Genomic DNA, 20,863 nt, shown 5'->3' with positions numbered 1-20,863 from the left:
ACCCAGAGCGCTTTACAGAAATCATTATTCATTCATACACATTCTCACCGGTGGTGGTAGCTACGTTTGTAGCCACAGCTGCCCTGCAGACTGATATAAAAGGGTTAAATCCAAAGTGTGTCCTCTTCCTGTAATCTGATCCCGATGATTCTCCCTCTTCTTCCTGCTCTCCAACCTGCAGATCTGCAGCTTCAACACGGATCTCAACATCAGCTTTATAATAAATCATGTATCAGACGAGTTGTAAATCTAGTACAACTTGATTTTATACATGTGATTCAATAATATTGTTAATTTCATATTATGTAAATTATATGAAAAACATACATAAATATCTTGTAACTTTAGCTTATATACTTACAATAACACAGCATGGATCATTTGAATTGCATTGTTTTTACTTAGTTTGTCCCATGAATTATCACGATAATCTGATGTACGCGCAGCTCAGATTTAAAATGCTTAAACCTTTTTACAGTTTTCAGCGAACTATAATATCACAATATATCGTAAAATTTGGATACCGCAATATCGTATTGTATCGTGACTCAAGTATCGTGATGTGTATCCCACATCACACTCATTTCCTCATTCATTTGCAAAATAAATGTTCTTGTTTTCTAAATCAATAAAAAACATTTTAAAAAGGGAAATAAAAGCAAACCGTATCTGACTGCACTGACTTCTGAAATCTTCAAGGTTTTTTTTTTTAATGCTGCAGACATTAAAGTTTATAAAATGGTGACAGGTGGTTGGCTGTTCTGATTCTGAGGTGTTGATGGTTGCGTTTTTCTTTTGTCCTTGTTCCTCTGAAGTTTCTTCATGTTTTCAGAGGAACGTTGTAAAAACTGAACACATAAATATATCAAACTTGGACTAACCTCAGATCGGAGTAGATGGAGAGAGTTTAACAACAGATTAACTTTACAAAGAGAATGTGAGTGAAGAAGAAACAGACAGGAAGAAGGACGTGTGAGAGGCTTTGTAGATGAACGAAATAAACCATCACGTTTAAAGAAACTTCAGCACATACTAACAGCTCTTTATTTGCACCGTGGAGACGACAAGTTACCAACAGCAACAAATAATACGATTTTAAGAAGGAACAGGGATTCAAACAAACTCAATGCAGAACTTTAAAAAAAGTACACAACCACATCGTTCCCTCTGCGTCAAGTTGACGGAGAAACATAAATCCGGGTTGAACCTGCAACCCTTGTGGGGAGGGGATTAGGCTCATCAGCCACAGGAGGTGGTGGTTGGACTTCTGCGGGTTCTTCTTCTGTGGGCCAGACAGGAGTGGACAGCTGCCCCCGGAGGACGACAACATGAGCTTCATTTGTCACGAGTCACCAGACTTCTCCTCCGGGTGATTTTTCATGTGACTCAGCAAATCAATTCTGCGGCCAAAACCTTTGTTGCACGTCTTGCACAAATATAGCTTCTCGCCCGTGTGGGTCCTCGAGTGAAACACCAAGCTGTAATGTTGCTTGTAACTCTTTCCACATGTTTTGCAGATGTAGGGCTTCTCGCCCGTGTGCGTGGTTATGTGGCGTTTAAGATCCGATAAATTAGTGAAGGTTTTGCTGCAGGTGCTGCACACGTGCGGCCTTTCGCCGGTGTGGGTCCTCGAGTGAACCACCAGGTTGCAACGTTGCTTGTAACTGTTTCCACATGTTTTGCAGATGTAGGGCTTCTCGCCCGTGTGCGTGGTTATGTGGCTTTTAAGATTTGATGATCTAGTAAAGGTTTTTCCGCAGATGTTGCACAGGTACGGCCTTTCGCCGGTGTGGATCCTCGAGTGAACCACCAGGTGGCAACGTTCTGTGTAACTTTTACCACATGTTTTGCACATGTAGGGCTTCTCGCCCGTGTGCGTGGTTATGTGGCTTTTAAGAGCTGATAACTGAGTAAAGGTTTTTCCGCAGGTGTTGCACAGGTACGGCTTCTCGCCCGTGTGGATCCTCGAGTGAACCAGCAGGTGGGAACGTAGCCTGTAACTTTTTCCACATGTTTTGCAGATGTAGGGCTTCTCGCCGGTGTGCGTGGTTATGTGGCGTTTAAGATCCGATGAAATAGTAAAGGTTTTGCTGCAGGTGCTGCACACGTGCGGCCTTTCGCCGGTGTGGGTCCTTGAGTGAACCACCAGGTGGCAACGTTGCTTGTAACTCTTTCCACATGTTTTGCAGATGTAGGGCTTCTCGTCCATGTGGGTCTTCGAGTGAATCACCAGATGGGAATGTAGCCTGTAACTTTTTCCACATGTTTTGCAGATGTAGGGCTTCTCGCCCGTGTGCGTGGTTATATGCCGTTTAAGATATGATAAATAAGTAAAGGTTTTGTCGCAGGTGTTGCACAGGTACAGCCTTTCGCCAGTGTGGATCTTCATGTGATCCATTAAATTACTACTATTACTGAACTCTTTCCTGCAAGTGCTGCAAGAAAATACCTTCTTCCCCGTGTGGGTCCTGGTCAGCTTTGATTTACAGTTGCTGTCTGACGGGACAGCAGCATCTTCGTGGTCACCGTGTCGTCTCATTGGCTCCGGATCTGCAGTTTTACTGGAGTCTGAGCGTAAACTTTCAGTTCCTTCCTCATCTTTGTTTTGAGCTTCAGGAGAAGTGTGCAACAGCAGCTGGCCACAGTTTGGTCCTGGTTCCCCATTTTCAACTTTCACATCAGCAACATTGACCAATGAGACATCCACCTCTACGTCCTCGTGCTTCATCTCCTGACCGCTGGAGTCTTCCTCCAGTTCTGTAGTCTGTGGATGCCCTGGTTCCTCCTGGTCCGGGCTGCAGCTCCTCTCCAGGTTATCCAGGTGCTGGTCACTGGAAACCCCGTCCTCCTCCACCTTACAAACATTTTCTTGTGGGAGTTCTGGAATTACAAAAAGACAGGATTTTAACAAGTCAAAAGTGTTTCCCACTGTTGATTGTTTGGTTGTATTTGTGAGGTTTAAAGTTTGTCCTGAACCTTCTGTCTTCCCCTTCAGCTATGTAGTATATTTGAAAACAAGTGCATTACTCTGTGTGACCATTAAGTGGCACTGTGACTGTAGGAAATCTAGCAGAAAATTGGAGAGTCTGGATCCAGAGATCTGAACTGTTTCTTGTCGCCAGCGGAATCGACGAAAAGTCTAATTCAGTGAAAAGAGCCACGTTCCTACATGTGGCCGGGGACGAAGCAATTAAAGGTATATAAAACTTTTGACTTTGATGAAGACGTAGATGACTATGATACATTGAAAGAACATTTCTGCCAACATTGTGAGCCAAGGAAAGATGTGACGTATTTGAGGCACCTGTTCTTTATTCAAGTGCAAGGAATATCAGAGACTGTTGATGCATATGTGACTGATTTAAAAAAGAAAGTGAAAGACTTCGAGTTTGAGCACCTCACAACACTTATTGATGTAAATGTTCGCACATCCAAGTGGAGAACAAGGTGGATTGAGGAAAACCTACAGTATGACCCTCGCAGAACTGGTCAGTGCCAATAAGGCAGAATGAAACATCTTTATGTAATCTGAATTAGATGACATATATGACACACACTGCAATCAATCTCACTCTAATAAAGTAAGGTAGCTGTCTTCAATTTGATAAAGACACCATAGTTCAACTGAAACAATAGTAGGTACAGTAGCCTATGCTGTACCAGGATCATTTTCCATAGGTGTTAATAGAGTGGTTAATCGTACCACAGAACACAGCACATACACCTACTACCTTTCACCAGACAGTTCCAATTCATTTAATATCTCACCTCTGCATTTATAGCCAAGCCACTTGAGGGAGGACACAGGTCCCACACACTGGAGACACTTGTCCAAGGGGGAGACAGTTGCACACACCAGGCTATGTTTCTGACACTGTTGGAATGTTTTTATTGTAACATTTATTGTTACCAGACAGTTTGAGCAGCAAGACATTTCAGAATCATATGTATTTATCTTAAAAGTATTTAAAAAAAAAACAAATGTCCATCAAATGTCTACATTACATTCAACTTACCCTCTCACTGTTGACAACTGTCTCCATTTCAGTTGGACTGCAGAACTGATTCTCCGTGTCCATCTAAGATAGAGAACAAGAGCAGACGTGTTCAAAATTAACACCGTGGTCTGCCTGTGTTCATGTGTTCATTTGTTCATTAAGTGACAGGTCAAAATAAGTGTGGAAATACAGCTTTAGAAGGTCTGTCTAAAATGTCTTGCACAGGCTCCAGACTAACTTGTCCACTGGTGCGACAACTGAGAAAGTTGGTTGCACCAGCACATGATTTGGTTGCACCTTTTTTATGGAATATTGTATCATTCAGAAAGGAGTGCTTGAAAACAGGGTTTTGCATCTGTAACCATATTTTTGTAAAGCTGTGCATTTATGTACAAACATAAATGCCCAGCAACCCGCTCTGGCTCAACCTGTCAACTAGAAGTTTCACATTCTCGTGATCGAGACACGCACAGGTGTTGCGGTCATGTGCCTTTGGCTCTGTAATGTAAAATGGCCGCAGTCGTAAAAACTGTCTGTATGACAGCGACAGTGTCCCATCCACCTCTGAATTGTACTCTGCATGGAGTTCTTTCATAGATTTCATGAGTATGCATCTCTGAACCTTCTTCTTCTTGTGTGTGACTGTGTCTTTCTTCCCTGAGAGAAGGCGACTATTTTCATCTCTACTGAGAAATGCAATGACCTGTGTTTTCCTCACTGAAGATATTTTCTTTAGCCCTTGTGGCCTGTATTTTTCACTTAGATTGTGTTTTAATTTATTTGACCTTTGCATGCCCTTTCTTAATTTGTCGCTTTTTTGTTCTGACTGTTTTAGTTTCATTTGCAGTTGGAGAATTTTCTTCTTTAGTTTTTCTTTTTCTTTTTGCAGCCGCTTGCAACGTTTTGATACCTTTTTCACTTTTCTGGAGTGGAGGAAGAAAGCGGTTGCTCCAGTGTTTGAGATTGAGGCTCGGGGGATTGCTCTACTTCTGGAATCAAAGACTCAGATGGTTGCTCCAGCTCTGGAGGTGCAGGTTCATGTTGTACTTGTACAAGTTGTTCAGGGGGCTGCTCAAAAGAGTTTCCTTCAATGGATTCCGGAGTTAAGTTCATCACCACATTCACTTGTTTGATTTTTTCACGGCGCCGCCTCTGATTTAATCTCCATTCTTTCCTCTTTTTTTCAGCATCTGATTGCGTCATTATATAAATCGGTGGATGATCAGGATTGCCATCCTTCCCCCTCTTTCTTCTCTGATAGCTAAAAAACAACATTTAATAGTTATGCCTGGCACAGAAAAGGATTCACATCCATTAAATGTTATAAGTAGTCTATTAATAGTAGGTTATTAAATGATAAAAAGTTTAAAAGTTAAATCAACTCCCTCTTCCATTCTCTCTTAAACATTTTTTGTTACTATTTCATTGCTAATGTCAATAATAATCACTTTACTAGGATTTGGTCTATGGCAATGCTTTATGTTGCATTAAGTTGCATTATTACACAATTATTGCACGATAGTTAACGTTGTAATTAACGTAAAATGGTACTGGTAAATTTCTATCCAATGCAAGTACACAAATGCAATCTATAATTCATAATTAACCTACCCCAAAGCATTGTGTGTGTGTGTGTGTGTGTGTGTGTGTGTGTGTGTGTGTGTGTGTGTGTGTGTGTGTGATATTATATTAACTGATATAATCAGTTAATAAGTGTTATCCACCCAGCTTTATATCCCAGTACTGTATATCCTATTCTGTTGCTGACACCATAAAACCACGAAAACAATACCTTGCTCTTCTTCTGGCTAGTCTTTCCTCCCTAGCAACTGGATCTGCATTGATCTTTTGTCTGTGACGTGCAGCCCTCTCCTTATTAGACAATGGCATCTACAGTATAAAGATAATGTCTTGAAATACCTTAAAATGCCATAAAAATAGTTTAAAACAATACTATTCAGTATCAATACAACAATAAAATATGAATTGCATGATAATATGTTGTGAAAACATGGGATAATAAAGCTACTGTCATTCAGCATAACGGGTGACATTGTGGTATAACATGAAACTTTTGTTGTGCTGAAGGACAAAAGCGCGACACTGAAGGACAGATTTCATACATAAACATATTTAACAGGCAGTTCCTTGGCCACCTATATAATGTAATGCTCTTAACCTGTAAAGATTATCCTTACTTTTCATGTTTAATGTAGGTATTTATAAATCAATAACATTAAAAGTATGTTTTCTGTGTTGTACTGAAGGACATACTTTTTTGTTCCGAAGGTTACAAGAGGGAGAAAAAGGGAAATCATCAAATATTTCAGAGAGATTTACTCACCTCATCACATTGATAGAGGGTCTTCAAGGGGTCTTCTTTGTGATGTCACACACTGTCACATGATTACCATCATGTGATATGCCTTAAAATACCTTTTTACCATTGTTATACTGAATGACATTGAGGAAAGGCAAAAGTCCTGACAAAAGTTATTCAAGTTTTTAAATATTTTTTAGATACAGTATGATGGCCATTATTGTATATATTGTTGCAAACACTAACACAATTATGCCATGAGTGTTCATTTATATTTTTAGGAGGAATTTCCACATTTTAAAAACACTTTTGTCATTAGAATTTAAACCCGGACAGTTACACTGAAGGACATTTTGAGACTTTAGAGCTCAATAACTTCCTTAATTTAATAGTTAGCAACACAAATATTTCTGGGTCAAAAGAAGGATAAGAGTTGAGTGATTTAATATTATACATACATATATATATATATATATATATATATATATATATATATTTATTTATCTTTTTATGTTAAATGAATGGCCCTCGGACACCAAATGTACACGTCTCGTCTTTGACCCATTATATATATATATATATATATATATATATATATATATATATATATATATATATTCCATATTATTCTGGTATCTCTTTACTATGGAGATAACGGAGCATATTTTAATAGTGCTGCACTTGGTCAGTGATTTGGCTGTTTTGGTCGTCCAATGTGACGTTACTGCAGGGCTCTACAGAGCGAGTTTTTCACTTGCCCCTAAAAATGGAAATGTGCAAACTGGAAGAAATAATTTACGAGCACAGTGTGCGAGTTAAGATTAAAACCTACAGTAATGTTTTTTGCACCCCGCTGCTATTCATTCAGAAAATAGTATTTCATAGTCAAATAATGTACAATGTTTATTAAAAGTATCAATATATACCTGTTCCAAATCTTCAATTGTGGAGGAAGACTTTGTAACACCAGAATCTTCTGGAGGCATTTCCTCAGTAGAAACCTGCAAAATGGAAAAATATAGATATTTTCATAAATGTCTTGATGGCAGGATGTTCTCTGTGTAACATTATGCAAAAGGTTTCATGGCTGTGTTTCTGAGTGTTTTGAGGGAAAGAAATCCACTCAAAATGTTTCTTAGTTAGTCAACAAGGTAAATTATTACAGTCTATCGACTTTGAAACCTAGAATCTTCCAAAAATAATGTTTGTGTGCGTGGTTATGTGCCGCTTAAGAGCTGATGATTCAGTAAAGGTTTTTCCGCAGGTGTTGCACAGGTACGGCCTTTCACCAGTGTGGATCTTCATGTGATCCATTAAATTACTACTTTTACTGAACTCTTTCCTGCAAGTGCTGCAAGAAAATACCTTCTTCCCCGTGTGGGTCCTGGTCAGCTTTGATTTACAGTTGCTGTCTGACGGGACAGCAGCATCTTCGTGGTCACCGTGTCGTCTCATTGGCTCCGGATCTGCAGTTTTACTGGAGTCTGAGCGTAAACTTTCAGTCCCTTCCTCATCTTTGTTTTGAGCTTCAGGAGAAGTGTGCAACAGCAGCTGGACACAGTTTGGTCCTGGTTCACCATTTTCAACTTTCACATCAGCGACATTGACCAATGAGACATCCACCTCTACGTCCTCGTGCTTCATCTCCTGACCGCTGGAGTCTTCCTCCAGTTCTGTAGTCTGTGGATGCCCTGGTTCCTCCTGGTCCGGGCTGCAGCTCCTCTCCAGGTTATCCAGGTGCTGGTCACTGAAAACCCCGTCCTCCTCCACCTTACAAACATTTTCTTGTGGGAGGAAGAGAGGAGAGAATGGTTCCTTTAATAAATCCCAGAAATGTTTATAAAAAGTTGCAGTAAGACCATCACTCCCTGGGGATTTGTCCAAAGACAAACTGGTAACTGGTCAAGTTCAACAGAAGAAATATCAGCATCACATAAATCTGCAAACTCTTTTTCTATAGTTGGAATAAGATCTTTGATATAGTTAAAAAAGTTGTCAGCATCATCTCTAGAGAAAGATGAGGAATAAAACTTACTGTAGAAGGAAACTATTTATCTGGCAATCACAGCTGGATCTGTGACAGTTTGATCTTTAATCACCAGTGATTTGATTGAATTTCTTTCCCGTCTTCTTTTTTCTAATCGACAAAAGTATGATGTGGTTTTTTCTCCTTCCTCTATCCATTTTGCTCTTGATCTTATATAAGAACCTTCAGCTCTCCTGAGATAGATTTCATCAAGCTTAATTTGCAAAATTTGTCATTTGTTTATCCTCATCAGTCTGTGAAGTTTTATTGCAGTAGGAGTTTACTTCTTTAATAATGTCTGATAATTTGTTACTTCTGTTACGTGATTTTCCAAAACTAATAGCAAATTCTAGAATTTTAAATTTTAAGAATTCCCATTTAGCAACATAAGATATTATTGATTCATCACACTTTACATCTGAGATTAAGATTTAGATTCCATCATGAAAGGCCTGGCATTTCAATAAACTTAAAGTTACATTTCCAGTACCCTTTGTTCCTACGATGGATTAAATACATATCAAATCTGCAATTTTATTTTCAAAGTATTGTTCCTGCCAGTTTCATTTTTTTTGCCATGTAAAGATTGTTTTCAGTTCAACAGTGATATGCACCATTTTAATACAAGACAGGCTAATCATTTAAATCTCCTGAAGTTCCGTACTGGTTTGTGTCAGTTCTCCATCAGATACAGTTATGGAACACCTACAGCAATCTCGTCTACCTCTACTTCATTCAATCATTTTAAACATAAGCTCAGGACACATTTAATTGATCAGATTACCTAATGATATTTCTAGATTTGTTATTTTTTTCTTTAATCATGTAGATACCATGTATTCTATTCATGCTGCTGTTTATTTGCTTTGTCTTTGTTTTTAGACTGCAATCATGTATTCTGCATATTTTAAATCTTTGTACAATATTTTGCTGTATTTTACAGGTAGAGGCCTCGTATAAGCCCCTTGGGCTTTTTGCCTCAGCCTAGCACATTACCAATCTCTCTTTTACATTTGTATGTTACTTGTTCTGTTTTTTATACTGTGCTGAATAAATGAATCTAAAAAAACGGTGATCTATATCTTTTCTACAGAATAAAGGATTAAGTGTAAAGTGTGAAATATGAGTCTGGTCCAGAGTGTGAATGGAGCATGAAAGGCAGCACCAAGTAAACAGAACAACAAGTTAGTTCGGGATGTTTCCGAATCCCACATCAGCAGCTGCTTGAGCTGGGGAGTTTCCCATTTAGTTGGTTTGCTTCATCACCACGGCTTTTAACTGGAAACAAAGGGATCTTGTAGGAGTCATACTCATGTGTTAATTCATTCAACTTTCCAGGGTTACGTACCGACTCTGTGGAGTCTGATTTCAGGTTTCCAGGCGAGGTCCAACAGTCTGCGCTGACGGTCGAGCTCTTCTTCATACTCCAAGATGCTTTTTTCAAACACTGACAATATTTCTACAGCAGCTGCTGTTAGTCGCTGACCGATAAACTCTCTCAGATGATTCACCTTAGACATTGTTGAAGAGGAAAAAGAAAGGAAACAACAGAACCGTCCTCTCCTTCTTCTTCTTCTCTAGGTTTAATGGCGGATCACAACCAACGTTATTAGGTTCTACCGCCACCTGCTGTACCGGAGTGTGTAACATCAGGATCATTATTACACCAGGTTACAGTCTAACTTAAAGGGGGAAAAAAGGAAATACCTAAATAAAATAAGATAACTACATTTAAATCTTATTATCTATCCCTGCATCTTTAAGAAAGACAAGGATTTCCTTATAACAATCCCTCATCACCTCACTCCTCCCTAATAACCTACTAAACTCCATTCCCGTCCCAGCTCGTACATCCTGTCTCTTAAAGCGTTCCTTTCTACCTCATACTTGCCACATTTAAGAATCACATGCTCTACATTCTCTGTGACATCACACTCATCACATTTATCACACACGGACTTTGACATTAAATACAGAGTTGATTTTAAACTAGTATGACCTAATCTTAATCTAGAAATGATGACTTCCTCTCTCCTACACTTTCCTTTGAAAACCTTCACGTTAATTGACTTCTGTATGTTATAAAAATGTCTCCCTTTTACACCGTTGTCCCACACCTTCTGCCATGAATCCCTCACTGCCTTTCTAATTCATGATTTTGCTTCACCTTTACCAAAAGGAATTTCCATAATTACCTCACTACTCAATTTCAATGCTCTTTTAGCAATATTGTCTGCTTTCTCATTGCCATCAACACCCATGTGGGCAGGAACCCAACAAACCTGCACAGTAATTCCAGTTCTGTATAACCTCCACAATACCATTAATATTTCCAACACTAGATCTTCTCTTGTTGTTTTCTTTGAAGTCAAACTTTGAAGGGCTGCAGTGGAGTCTGAACAAATGACATAGTTCCTTCTCGCAGTTACAGTCAGTATTTCATTTACCAACGAAAGTAATTAGAACAAAATGCATACAACATTCTTTTCATCACTGGTTTACTACGACTTCTGTCATTTAGCAGACGCTTTTATCCAAAGTGATTTACATCTGAGAAAACAACACAAGCAAGAAGGTTTAGAAGGAGTTTTATTTTTTCTGACACAATGAGAGCTGACGCAATTTATATGATAAGCTTCTGATTGTTAATATCAATATATAAAATAAAAATGTTTTTTAATTCATGTGTTCTTTATCATTTGTCATAAAACATTTATGTTGTTAAGAAACTTTTATTGCAATGGGCTTAAAAATAATACACATGGTAAGTCTTTGAGACATTAAAACATTTAAATATCAAACTGATCAAACTATCAAACTGATTTTGGTGTGAAATATATAGATATACAAGACACATTTAAAGCTGCAGTTTCCAACATTTAACCACTAGAGGGAATAAAGATCCCAAACTAACCCCCAAACTCAGAATGAGGTTCATTCATGCATGAATCACCCACAGGTTTTCTGCAGGGGTTTGAAGCCTCTTTTTCCTCGTATTGTGGCAGGTTGGAATTATATAAAGCAAGAAGTTTAATGCGTAATTAGGGGCGTGGCCTTTTGATTGGCATTAATTTGTCCAACCTGTAAATAAATACTTTTTCTACGATCTTAGAAAATGTTGGGAGTAAAGAATCAGGCCTGTAATTAGTGAATTGGTGTCTGTCTCCAGTTCTGTACAGTGGGATGACTTTTGCAGTTTTCATTTTCTTTTTGTAAATGTCCCAGTTCTGAGTGACTGATTACAGCTGTATGTCAGTTAACAATCCATCAATAACCTTTTTGACTATTGTCATATCACCACAGTCAGTTGACACCTTGTTTTTACATTTACTTACAATATCTATGATTTCTCTCTCCTCCACAGCTGTGAGAAACATTGAACCTGGATTTCTACTTATTAATGTTTCCTTCCATCCATCAGCTGATCCAGGATCACACATTTTTCTGCCAGCTTTGGTCCAACACTCACAAAATACCTGTTAAAATTATTAACAACCTCATTCATATCATTAATGACTTCATCGTTATTGGTTAAATATTGTGGATAATTAGTCTGTCTTGAACTTTTACGTTATTTTTAGTCCTTATTCATAGAGACATTTTCATTAAACCTTCTCCAAAGACCAACAGAGCAGATCATCTTTTTTTAACCCACATCAACTCCATGGTTCCTGACACAGTGGATTCCTATCAGTTTTCCTACCGTGCCAACAGATCAGTGGATGAAGCGATGGCTTCGGCTTCACTTCACCTTCCAACACCTGGACAGGATGAACACCTATGCACGGCTTCTGTCCCTGGATGTGTCATTTGATGAAGCCAAGACCAGTGAAATAACAAACTGGATCAAAATGTTGTGATTGAGGAAGTTGAGGATAAAGGACAAAAGTGCATCTCCACTTTTGAACTTCATTTGATGACATTTCTCTTTCAACATTGTTTTCTGAGCTAAATGCTGGTTGTACTGATCACGCTGTACCAATAATCTGCATCACTGACAACTTTCCTCTTGTTGATGCACTAAAGTCTTTTTTTATTTGTGTTTTTATTATTATTACGATAGATTGTTCACTCTTGGGTTTATGTTGAGCTTTTATAACTCACCACCAGGGGGCACTGCTGCTCTTTCTACATATGGAGAGTGTAACATTCCAGAATTATAAACAATAAAATGATTCATCCATCTAAAATGAAAACTTAATTACATTTTCATGATTATTTCTGACTAAATATGAGTTGAGGTAAAAAGACATTTACTCCTAAACGGATGTCTGATATAAAAGGGTTAAATCCAAAGTGTGTCCTCTTCCTGGAATCTGATCCCGATGATCCTCCCTCTTCTTCCTGCTCTCCAACCTGCAGATCTGCAGCTTCAACACGGATCTCAACATCAGCTTTAGAATAAATCATGAGTCAGACGAGTTGTAAATCTAGTACAACTTGATTTTATACATGTGATTCAATAATAGTTAATTTCATATTATTTAAATAATATGAAAAACGTACACAGATATGTTGTAACTTTAGCTTATATAGTTACAATAAAACAGCATGGATCATTTGAATTACATTGTTTTGACTTAGTTTGTCCCATGAATTATCACGATAATCTGATGTACGCGCAGCTCAGATTTAAAATGCTTAAACCCTTTTACAGTTTTCAGCGAACTGTGTATAACATCACAATATATCGCAAAATTTGGATACTGCAATATCGTATTGTATCGTGACTCAAGTATCGTGATGTTTATCTCACATCACACTCATTTCCTCATTCACCCTTAAACCAAATGTTCTTGTTTTCTAAATCAATAAAAACATTTTAAAAGGGAAATAAAAGCAAACCGTATCTGACTGCACTGACTTCTGAAATCTTCAAGGTTTTTTGTTTAATGCTGCAGACATTAAAGTTTATAAAATGGTGGACGTGTTGATGGTTGCGTTTCTTCTTTTGTCCTCGTTTCTCTGAAGATTCTTCATGTTTTTCAGAGGAACGTTGTAAAAACTCAACACGTAAAAATATCAAACTTGGACTAACCTCTGAACGGAGTAGATGGAGAGAGTTTAACAACATGCTCCATGTTGTTAAACTCTCTCCATCTACTCCCCTCAGAGGTTAGTGCAGATTAACTTTACAAAGAGAATGTGAATGAAGAATAAACAGATGGGAAAAAGGACGTGTGACAGAGGCTTTGTAGATGAACTAAATAAACATTTAAAGAAACTTCAGCAAATACTAACAGCTCTTTATTTGCACCGTGGAGACGGCAAGTTACCAACAGCAACAAATAATGCGATTTTAAGAAGGAACAGGGATTCAAACAAACTCAATGCAGAACTTAAAAAAAAAGTACACAACCACATCGATCCCTCTGCGTCAAGTTTATGGAGAAGCATAAATCCGGGTTGAACCTGCAACCCTTGTGGGGAGGGGATTAGGCTCATCAGCCACAGGAGGTGGTGGTTGGACTTCTGCGGGTTCTTCTTCTGTGGGTCAGACAGGAGTGGACAGCTGCCCCCGGAGGACGACAACATGAGCTTCGCATCATTCATTCTGTCCCAGCCAGGGCACATACGAACGAACTGTTCATAAAGACGAAATATCTAAAACTGAGAGAGATACTTCATTTTCAGATGCTACAAACAATTTACAAAGCAACACAGGCGGCATTACCAGTAAATGTTCAGAAATTGTTCACTCTTAATCAAGGTCCTCACAGCATGCGCAGCTCGCTGCAGTTTAAACAGAAAAAGATAAGGACAATGATGGGAAGCCATAGTTTGTCAGTAGCTGGTGTGAAAATGTGGAATAGCCTAAACAATGAATTAAAGTTAGCAAGAAATTTAACTGTTTTCAAACATGAGTTAAAGAAGCTGTTATTGAAGGAATATCAAACCTAGGTACAGGAAGGCAATGTCTGGCTATGTGTACGAAACAATGGCAATGTGGGAAATTCAGCACGGGAGCACCTAGCATGGAAACAAAACATGGAGACTAAACAAAGTCACTATAAAATGTGTGTGTGTGACATTGAGCTCTATCACAGCACAGCAGATATCACGACCAAGCAGAACACAAAATCAAGAATGGAGATTCTGAACTGGTCAGTAAATGCTATTGACAAGATTTTTTCTACACGGCGTGCTGGGACAGGGGAACCGGCCTGTCCAGATGGGACATTCTTGGCGGGGTACACCATGGACAGTTGGAACAAATGGAAAGTGGTGTGTCTTGGGGTGCTGGATATGGAAGACGTGGAGGACGTATATATCTTCACGGGCATGACGGTGGGCCTGGTGATCCTAGGGCTTGGCGGGGTCTGGATGCTACAAAAGTTGAGAAAAGTGAGAGCTGATCAGGCAAAGCTGCTCTCTGGCCTCTCTGACATCCAGGGGAGACTGACCAGTGTATGGTCGGATGTGTCCAAAGCTCGTGAGGAGATGAAGTCAGTACGAGCGGAGGGGGCAAAGGCTGTGGCGGCTAGAGAGCCAGAGGACAGCGACTAATCAAAATCTGCATTGACACACGCACCTCCATTGCAAAGTGGATTGCATGCAAAAAGAGACTTGGACATAAAAATAACTGAACAGTGGACACAGTAGTAAATCACAGGAACGGTGATCAGGATGAGTGGACTGGACACGTGTACAAACATACATGCTATCTGGACTGTGAAGGATGAAATTAGACAAATTGCTATGTGGTAAACTATGTATCTTACTGAATTCTGTTGTTGATGTGATCATGAATCTTACATAGAACGGGGCGGGACTTTGATAAGCGTCAGCTTCACCCGTACCCTTTTCGTCATGTGCTGAGTATGCAATGTATAATGTTCTGGAGATGAAATGTGTCTATATAAAGATGCCGAAATAAACGAAATAATAAAAATAATAATTTGTCACGAGTCACCAGACTTCTCCTCCGGGTGATTTTTCATGTGACTCAGGAAATCAATTTTGCGGCTAAAACCTTTGTTGCACGTCTTGCACAAATAAAGCTTCTCAGCCGTGTGCGTAGTTATGTGGCGGTTAAGATGTGATGATTTAGTAAAGGTTTTTCCGCAGGTGTTGCACAGGTACGGCCTTTCACCGGTGTGGGTCCTCGAGTGAACCACCAGGGTGGAACGTAGCCTGTAACTCTTTCCACATGTTTTGCAAATGTAGGGCTTCTCGCCCGTGTGGATCCTTGAGTGAATCCCCAGTTTGGAACGTTCTCTGTAACTTTTTCCACATGTTTTGCAGATGTAGGGCTTCTCGCCCGTGTGCGTGATTATGTGGCTTTTAAGAGCTGATGATTTAGTAAAGGTTTTGTTGCAGGTGTTGCACAGGTACGGCCTTTCGCCGGTGTGGGTCCTTGAGTGAATCACCAGGCTGGAACGTTCTGTGTAACTTTTTCCACAGGTTTTGCAAATGTAGGGCTTCTCGCCCGTGTGGATCCTTGAGTGAATCACCAGTTTGGAACGTTCTCTGTAACTTTTTCCACACGTTTTGCAGATGTACACGCACGCGGGCTTCTCGCCCGTGTGCGTGATTATGTGCCGTTTAAGAGCTGATGATTTAGTAAAGGTTTTTCCGCAGGTGTTGCACAGGTACGGCTTTTCGCCGGTGTGGTTCCTCGAGTGAATCACCAGGTTGGAACGTTCTGTGTAACTTTTTCCACATGTTTTGCAGATGTAGGGCTTCTCGCCCGTGTGTGTGATTATGTGCCGTTTAAGAGCTGATGATTTAGTAAAGGTTTTTCCGCAGGTGTTGCACAGGTACGGCCTTTCGCCAGTGTGGATCTTCATGTGATCCACTAAAGTACTATTTTTACTGAACTCTTTCCTGCAAGTGCTGCAAGAAAACGCCTTCTTCCTCGTGCGGGTCCTGGTCAGCTTTGATTTACAGTTGCTGTCTGACGGGACAGCAGCATCTTCGTGGTCACCGTGTCGTCTCATTGGCTCCGGATCTGCAGTTTTACTGGAGTCTGAGCGTAAACTTTCAGTCCCTTCCTCATCTTTGCTTTGAGCTTCAGGAGAAGTGTGCAACAGCAGCTGGCCACAGTTTGGTCCTGGTTCACCATTTTCAACTTTCACATCAGCGACATTGACCAATGAGACATCCACCTCTATGTCCTCGTGCTTCATCTCCTGACCGCTGGAGTCTTCCTCCAGTTCTGTAGTCTGTGGATGCCCTGGTTCCTCCTGGTCCGGGCTGCAGCTCCTCTCCAGGTTATCCAGGTGCTGGTCACTGGAAACCCCGTCCTCCTCCACCTTACAAACATTTTCTTGTGGGAGTTCTGGAATTAAAAAAAGGGACAAAAAGATAAGATTTTAACAAGTCAAAAGTGCTTCCCAGTGTTGATTGTTTGGTTGTATTTGTGAAGTTTAAAGTTTGTCCTGAACCTTCGGTCTTCCCCTTCATCTATGTAGTATATTTGAAAACAAGTGCATTACTCTGTGTGACCATTAGGTGGCACTGTGACTGTAGGAAATCTAGCAGAATATTGGAGAGTCTGGATCCAGAGATTTGAACGGTTTCTTGTCGCCAGCGGAATCGATGAAAAGTCTGATTCAGTGAAAAGAGCCACTTGAAAGAACTTTTCCGCCAACATTGTGAGCCAAGGAAAAATAGGCTGTATTCAAGTGCAAGGAATATCAGAGACTTTTGATGCATATGTGACTGATTTAAAAAACAAAGTGAAAGACTGCGAGTTTGAGCACTTCACCGACTCACTGACACATATTGATGTAAATGTTCGCACATCCAAGTGGAGAACAAGGTGGATTGAGGAAAACCTACAGTACGACCCTCGCAGAACTGGTCAGTGCCAATAAGGCAGAATGAAACATCTTTATGTACGGTAATCTGAATTAGATGACATATATGACACACACTGCAATCAATCTCACTCTAATAAAGTAAGGTAGCCGTCTTCAATTTCATAATGACACCATAGTTAAACTGAAAACAATAGTAGGTACAGTAGCCTATGCTGTACCAGGATCATTTTCCATAGGTGTTAATAGAGTGGTTAATCATACCACAGAACACAGCACATACACCTACTACCTTTCACCAGACAGTGCCAATTCATTAAAAATCTCACCTCTGCATTTATAGCCAAGCCACTTGAGGGAGGACACAGGTCCCACACACTGGAGACACTTGTCCAAGGGGGAGACAGTTGCACACACCAGGCTATGTTTTTGACACTGTTGGAATGTTTTTATTGTAACATTTATTGTTACCAGACAGTTTGAGCAGCAAGACATTTCAGAATCATATGTATTTATCTTAAAAGTATTAAAAAAACAAACACATTTCCATCAAATGTCTACATTACATTGAACTTACCCTCTCACTGTTGACAACTGTCTCCATTTCAGTTGGACTGCAGAACTGATTCTCCGTGTCCATCTAAGATAGAGAACAAGAGCAGACGTGTTCAAAATTAACACCGTGGTCTGCCTGTGTTCATTTGTTCATTTCCATTAAGTGACAGGATAAAAATAAGTGTGGAAATACAGCTTTAGAAGGTCTGTCTAAAATGTCCTGCACAGACTCCAGACTAACTTGTCCACTGGTGCGACAACTGAGAAAGTTGGTTGCACCAGCACATGATTTGGTTGCACCTTTTTTATGGAATATTGTATCATTCAGAAAGGAGTGCTTGAAAACAGGGTTTTGTATCTGTAACCATAGTTTTGTAAAGTTGTGCATTTATGTACAAACATAAATGCCCAGCAACTCGCTCTGGCTCAACCTTTCAACTAGAAGTTTCACATTCTCGTGATCGAGACACGCATAGGTGTTGCGGTCATGTGCCTTTGGTTCTGTAATGTAAAATGGCCGCAGTCGTAAAAACTGTCTGTATGACAGCGACAGTGTCCCATCCACCTCTGAATTGTACTCTGCATGGAGTTCTTTCATAGATTTCATGAGTATGCGTTTCTGAACCTTCTTCTTCTTGTGTGTGACTGTGTCTTTCTTCCCTGAGAGAAGGCGACTATTTTCTCTATTTTTCTCTACTGAGAAATGCAATGACCTGTGTTTTCCTCACTGAAAATATTTTCTTTAGCCCTCGTGGCCTGTATTTTTCACTTAGATTGTGTTTTAATTTATTTGACCTTTGCATGCCCTTTCTTAATTTGTCGCTTTTTTGTTCTGACTGTTTTAGTTTCATTTCCAGTTGGAGAATTTTCTTCTTTAGTTTTTCTTTTTCTTTTTGCAGCCGCTTGCAACGTTTTGATACCTTTTTCACTTTTTCTGGAGTGGAGGAAGAAAGTGGTTGCTCCAGTGTTTGAGATTGAGGCTCAAGGGATTGCTCTACTTCTGGAATCAAAGACTCAGATGGTTGCTCCAGCTCTGGAGGTGCAGGTTCATGTTGTACTTGTACAAGTTGTTCAGGGGGCTGCTCAAAAGAGTTTCCTTCAATGGATTCCGGAGTTAAGTTCATCACCACATTCACTTGTTTGATTTTTTCACGGCGCCGCCTCTGATTTAATCTCCATTTTTCCCTTTTTTTTCAGCATCTGATTGCGTCATTATATAGATCGGTGGATGATCAGGATTGCCATCCTTCCCCCTCTTTCTTCTCTGATAGCTAAAAAACAAGCATTTAATAGTTATGACTGGCACAGAAAAGGATTCACATCCATTAAATGTTATTAGTAGTCTATTAATAGTAGGTTATTAAATGATAAAATGTTTAAAAGTTCAATCAACTCCCTCTTCCATTCTCTCTTAAACATTTTTTGTTACTATTTCATTGCTAATGTCAATAATAATCACTTTACTAGGATTTGGTCTATGGCAACACTTTATGTTGCATTATTACACAATTATTGCACGATAGTTAACGTTGTAATTAACGTAAAATGGTACTGGTAAATTTCTATCCAATGCAAGTACACAAATGCAATCTATAATTAATAATTAACCTAACCCAAAGCATTGTGTGTGTGTGTGTGTGTGTGTGTGTGTAATATTATATTAACTGATATAATCCATCAGTCATACCTTAACTGCAGTGCAATAAAATATTAACTACAGTGTAATAGTGCAACTTAATTTTAAGTGTTATCCACCCAGCTTTATATCCCAGTACTGTATATCCTATTCTGTTGCTGACACCATAAAACCATGAAAACAATACCTTGCTCTTCTTCTGGATAGTCTTTCCTCCCTAGCAACTGGATCTGCATTGATCTTTTGTCTGTGCCGTGCAGCCCTCTCCTTATTAGACAATGGCATCTACAGTATAAAGATAATGGCCGGGTTTCCCAGATCAGTTAAGTAGTTCTTAACAGCGAAAGACTTCTTTCAAACCTTCTTAAGGAGCCTGTGAAAGAAAATCGCGTTTCCCAGAGTCGCTCTTAGCTTAAGTATCTCTTTCATTAAGAAGGAAATGAAAGATGCTGCTGACCCAGTCTTTACAACCATCTTAGTGAACAAAGACTCACAGATCCAGCCGCGTCAGGCAAATCAATATCACACCAAGCAATGAGATATTAAAACAATGCATCCCGCACAAATTTTGATCTATTTTATACTTTAGATTTATATTGTTTAGCATTTATTGGTGACAGCAGAGGGGGAAAAAAAAAGAAAAATAAGGAATAACAAGTGTGTTCCTGTATATGCTTTATGCATTACGCACAAATAAAACGATCATCATGAATATCATTTATTTGATAATTTGGCTGCTATACAGCATGTTCTCGCTGCAAATCAACCGCGTCGCCGTGCGCGAAGCAGAACTGTTTTTATGAACGCATTCGTGCGTCAGCACTTCAGTCCCCTGGACGTTCTGTCGGACCGGCTGTCCAGGCAGCCGTGACACCGATCCTCCTGCCCGAGCCCGAGCGCACCTATGTGATGACAGGGAATCAGCAGCCGAAGAACGGAATCCTTTGATGAATCGTTCATTACAGTCTCAAATATAATCAATGGTGTCGGTTTATATTAAAGAATCTTTTTGCCCAGAAGAAAAAAGAGCGAAGACAACGACCCATAACTATTTTCTTCTCTTGAAAAAAACCCACCGCGGGGTTTAGGATAAAAAGACACGAGTCGGGATGCAGCGTCTCAGAAGAGGAGGAATACGTGCGAGGCGGTTCTGATCTCCGCAATTACAAAGCCCTCTATAATTGTAAAAAGAATTTCACTTATCACGGGTTCTTTTTGGAACATAACCCCTGCGAAAAACCAGGGATTGCTGTAATTCCACGTTGCGATTTGCGAAACTCGCCTTCTCTTGGCTCATGTTTTTGAACGCACACACACGCCCACCACGTTTCCTCCCGGTCTCTGCGTGTGGGGAAAAAAAGCCTCACTGTAGCCAGAAATAACGGAGTAACGCACCGTTTGGATGAAAAAGGGTCATTGAATTATATTTATCATCTTAATTTTTTATTATAACGCACAGGCAGCAGTGAATTAGTGCGTTAGGCAGCAGTGCTGCGTGTGAAAATGCGCTGATAGTGATCGGTGATCGATTTGCCTGGCATCGATTGATTTGGTTTCAGAACCGGA

General features: G+C 39.8%; 2 protein-coding genes across 2 annotated transcripts in view; both read right to left on the bottom strand.

The window, feature by feature from the left end:
- Positions 1–1,159: 1,159 nt before the first annotated feature.
- Positions 1,160–7,304, bottom strand: LOC133440709 (zinc finger protein 436-like). Its single transcript, XM_061718029.1, has 4 exons — positions 7,245–7,304; positions 4,017–4,079; positions 3,769–3,874; positions 1,160–2,880 (listed from the first exon to the last, which is right to left on the bottom strand). The coding sequence occupies exons 1-4, from the start codon at positions 7,302–7,304 to the stop codon at positions 1,343–1,345; spliced, it is 1,767 nt and encodes a 588-aa protein (XP_061574013.1). The 3' UTR covers positions 1,160–1,342.
- A 7,898-nt stretch (positions 7,305–15,202) lies between these two features.
- LOC133440708 (zinc finger protein 436-like) overlaps positions 15,203–20,863 on the bottom strand; it is a 29,752-nt gene continuing 24,091 nt past the window's right edge. Inside the window, exons 2-4 of the mRNA XM_061718027.1 lie at positions 17,684–17,746; positions 17,436–17,541; positions 15,203–16,625 (exon numbers count right to left, since the gene is read on the bottom strand). Of these exons, the coding sequence (XP_061574011.1) occupies positions 15,247–16,625; positions 17,436–17,541; positions 17,684–17,746 (1,548 nt within the window). The 3' untranslated portion in view covers positions 15,203–15,246. The remainder of the gene's footprint in view (positions 16,626–17,435; positions 17,542–17,683; positions 17,747–20,863) is intronic.

Source organism: Cololabis saira, chromosome 3 (genome assembly GCF_033807715.1).
Source record: "Cololabis saira isolate AMF1-May2022 chromosome 3, fColSai1.1, whole genome shotgun sequence".
Classification (NCBI taxonomy): domain Eukaryota; kingdom Metazoa; phylum Chordata; class Actinopteri; order Beloniformes; family Belonidae; genus Cololabis; species Cololabis saira.
This window is presented reverse-complemented; position numbering and strand designations above follow the sequence as displayed.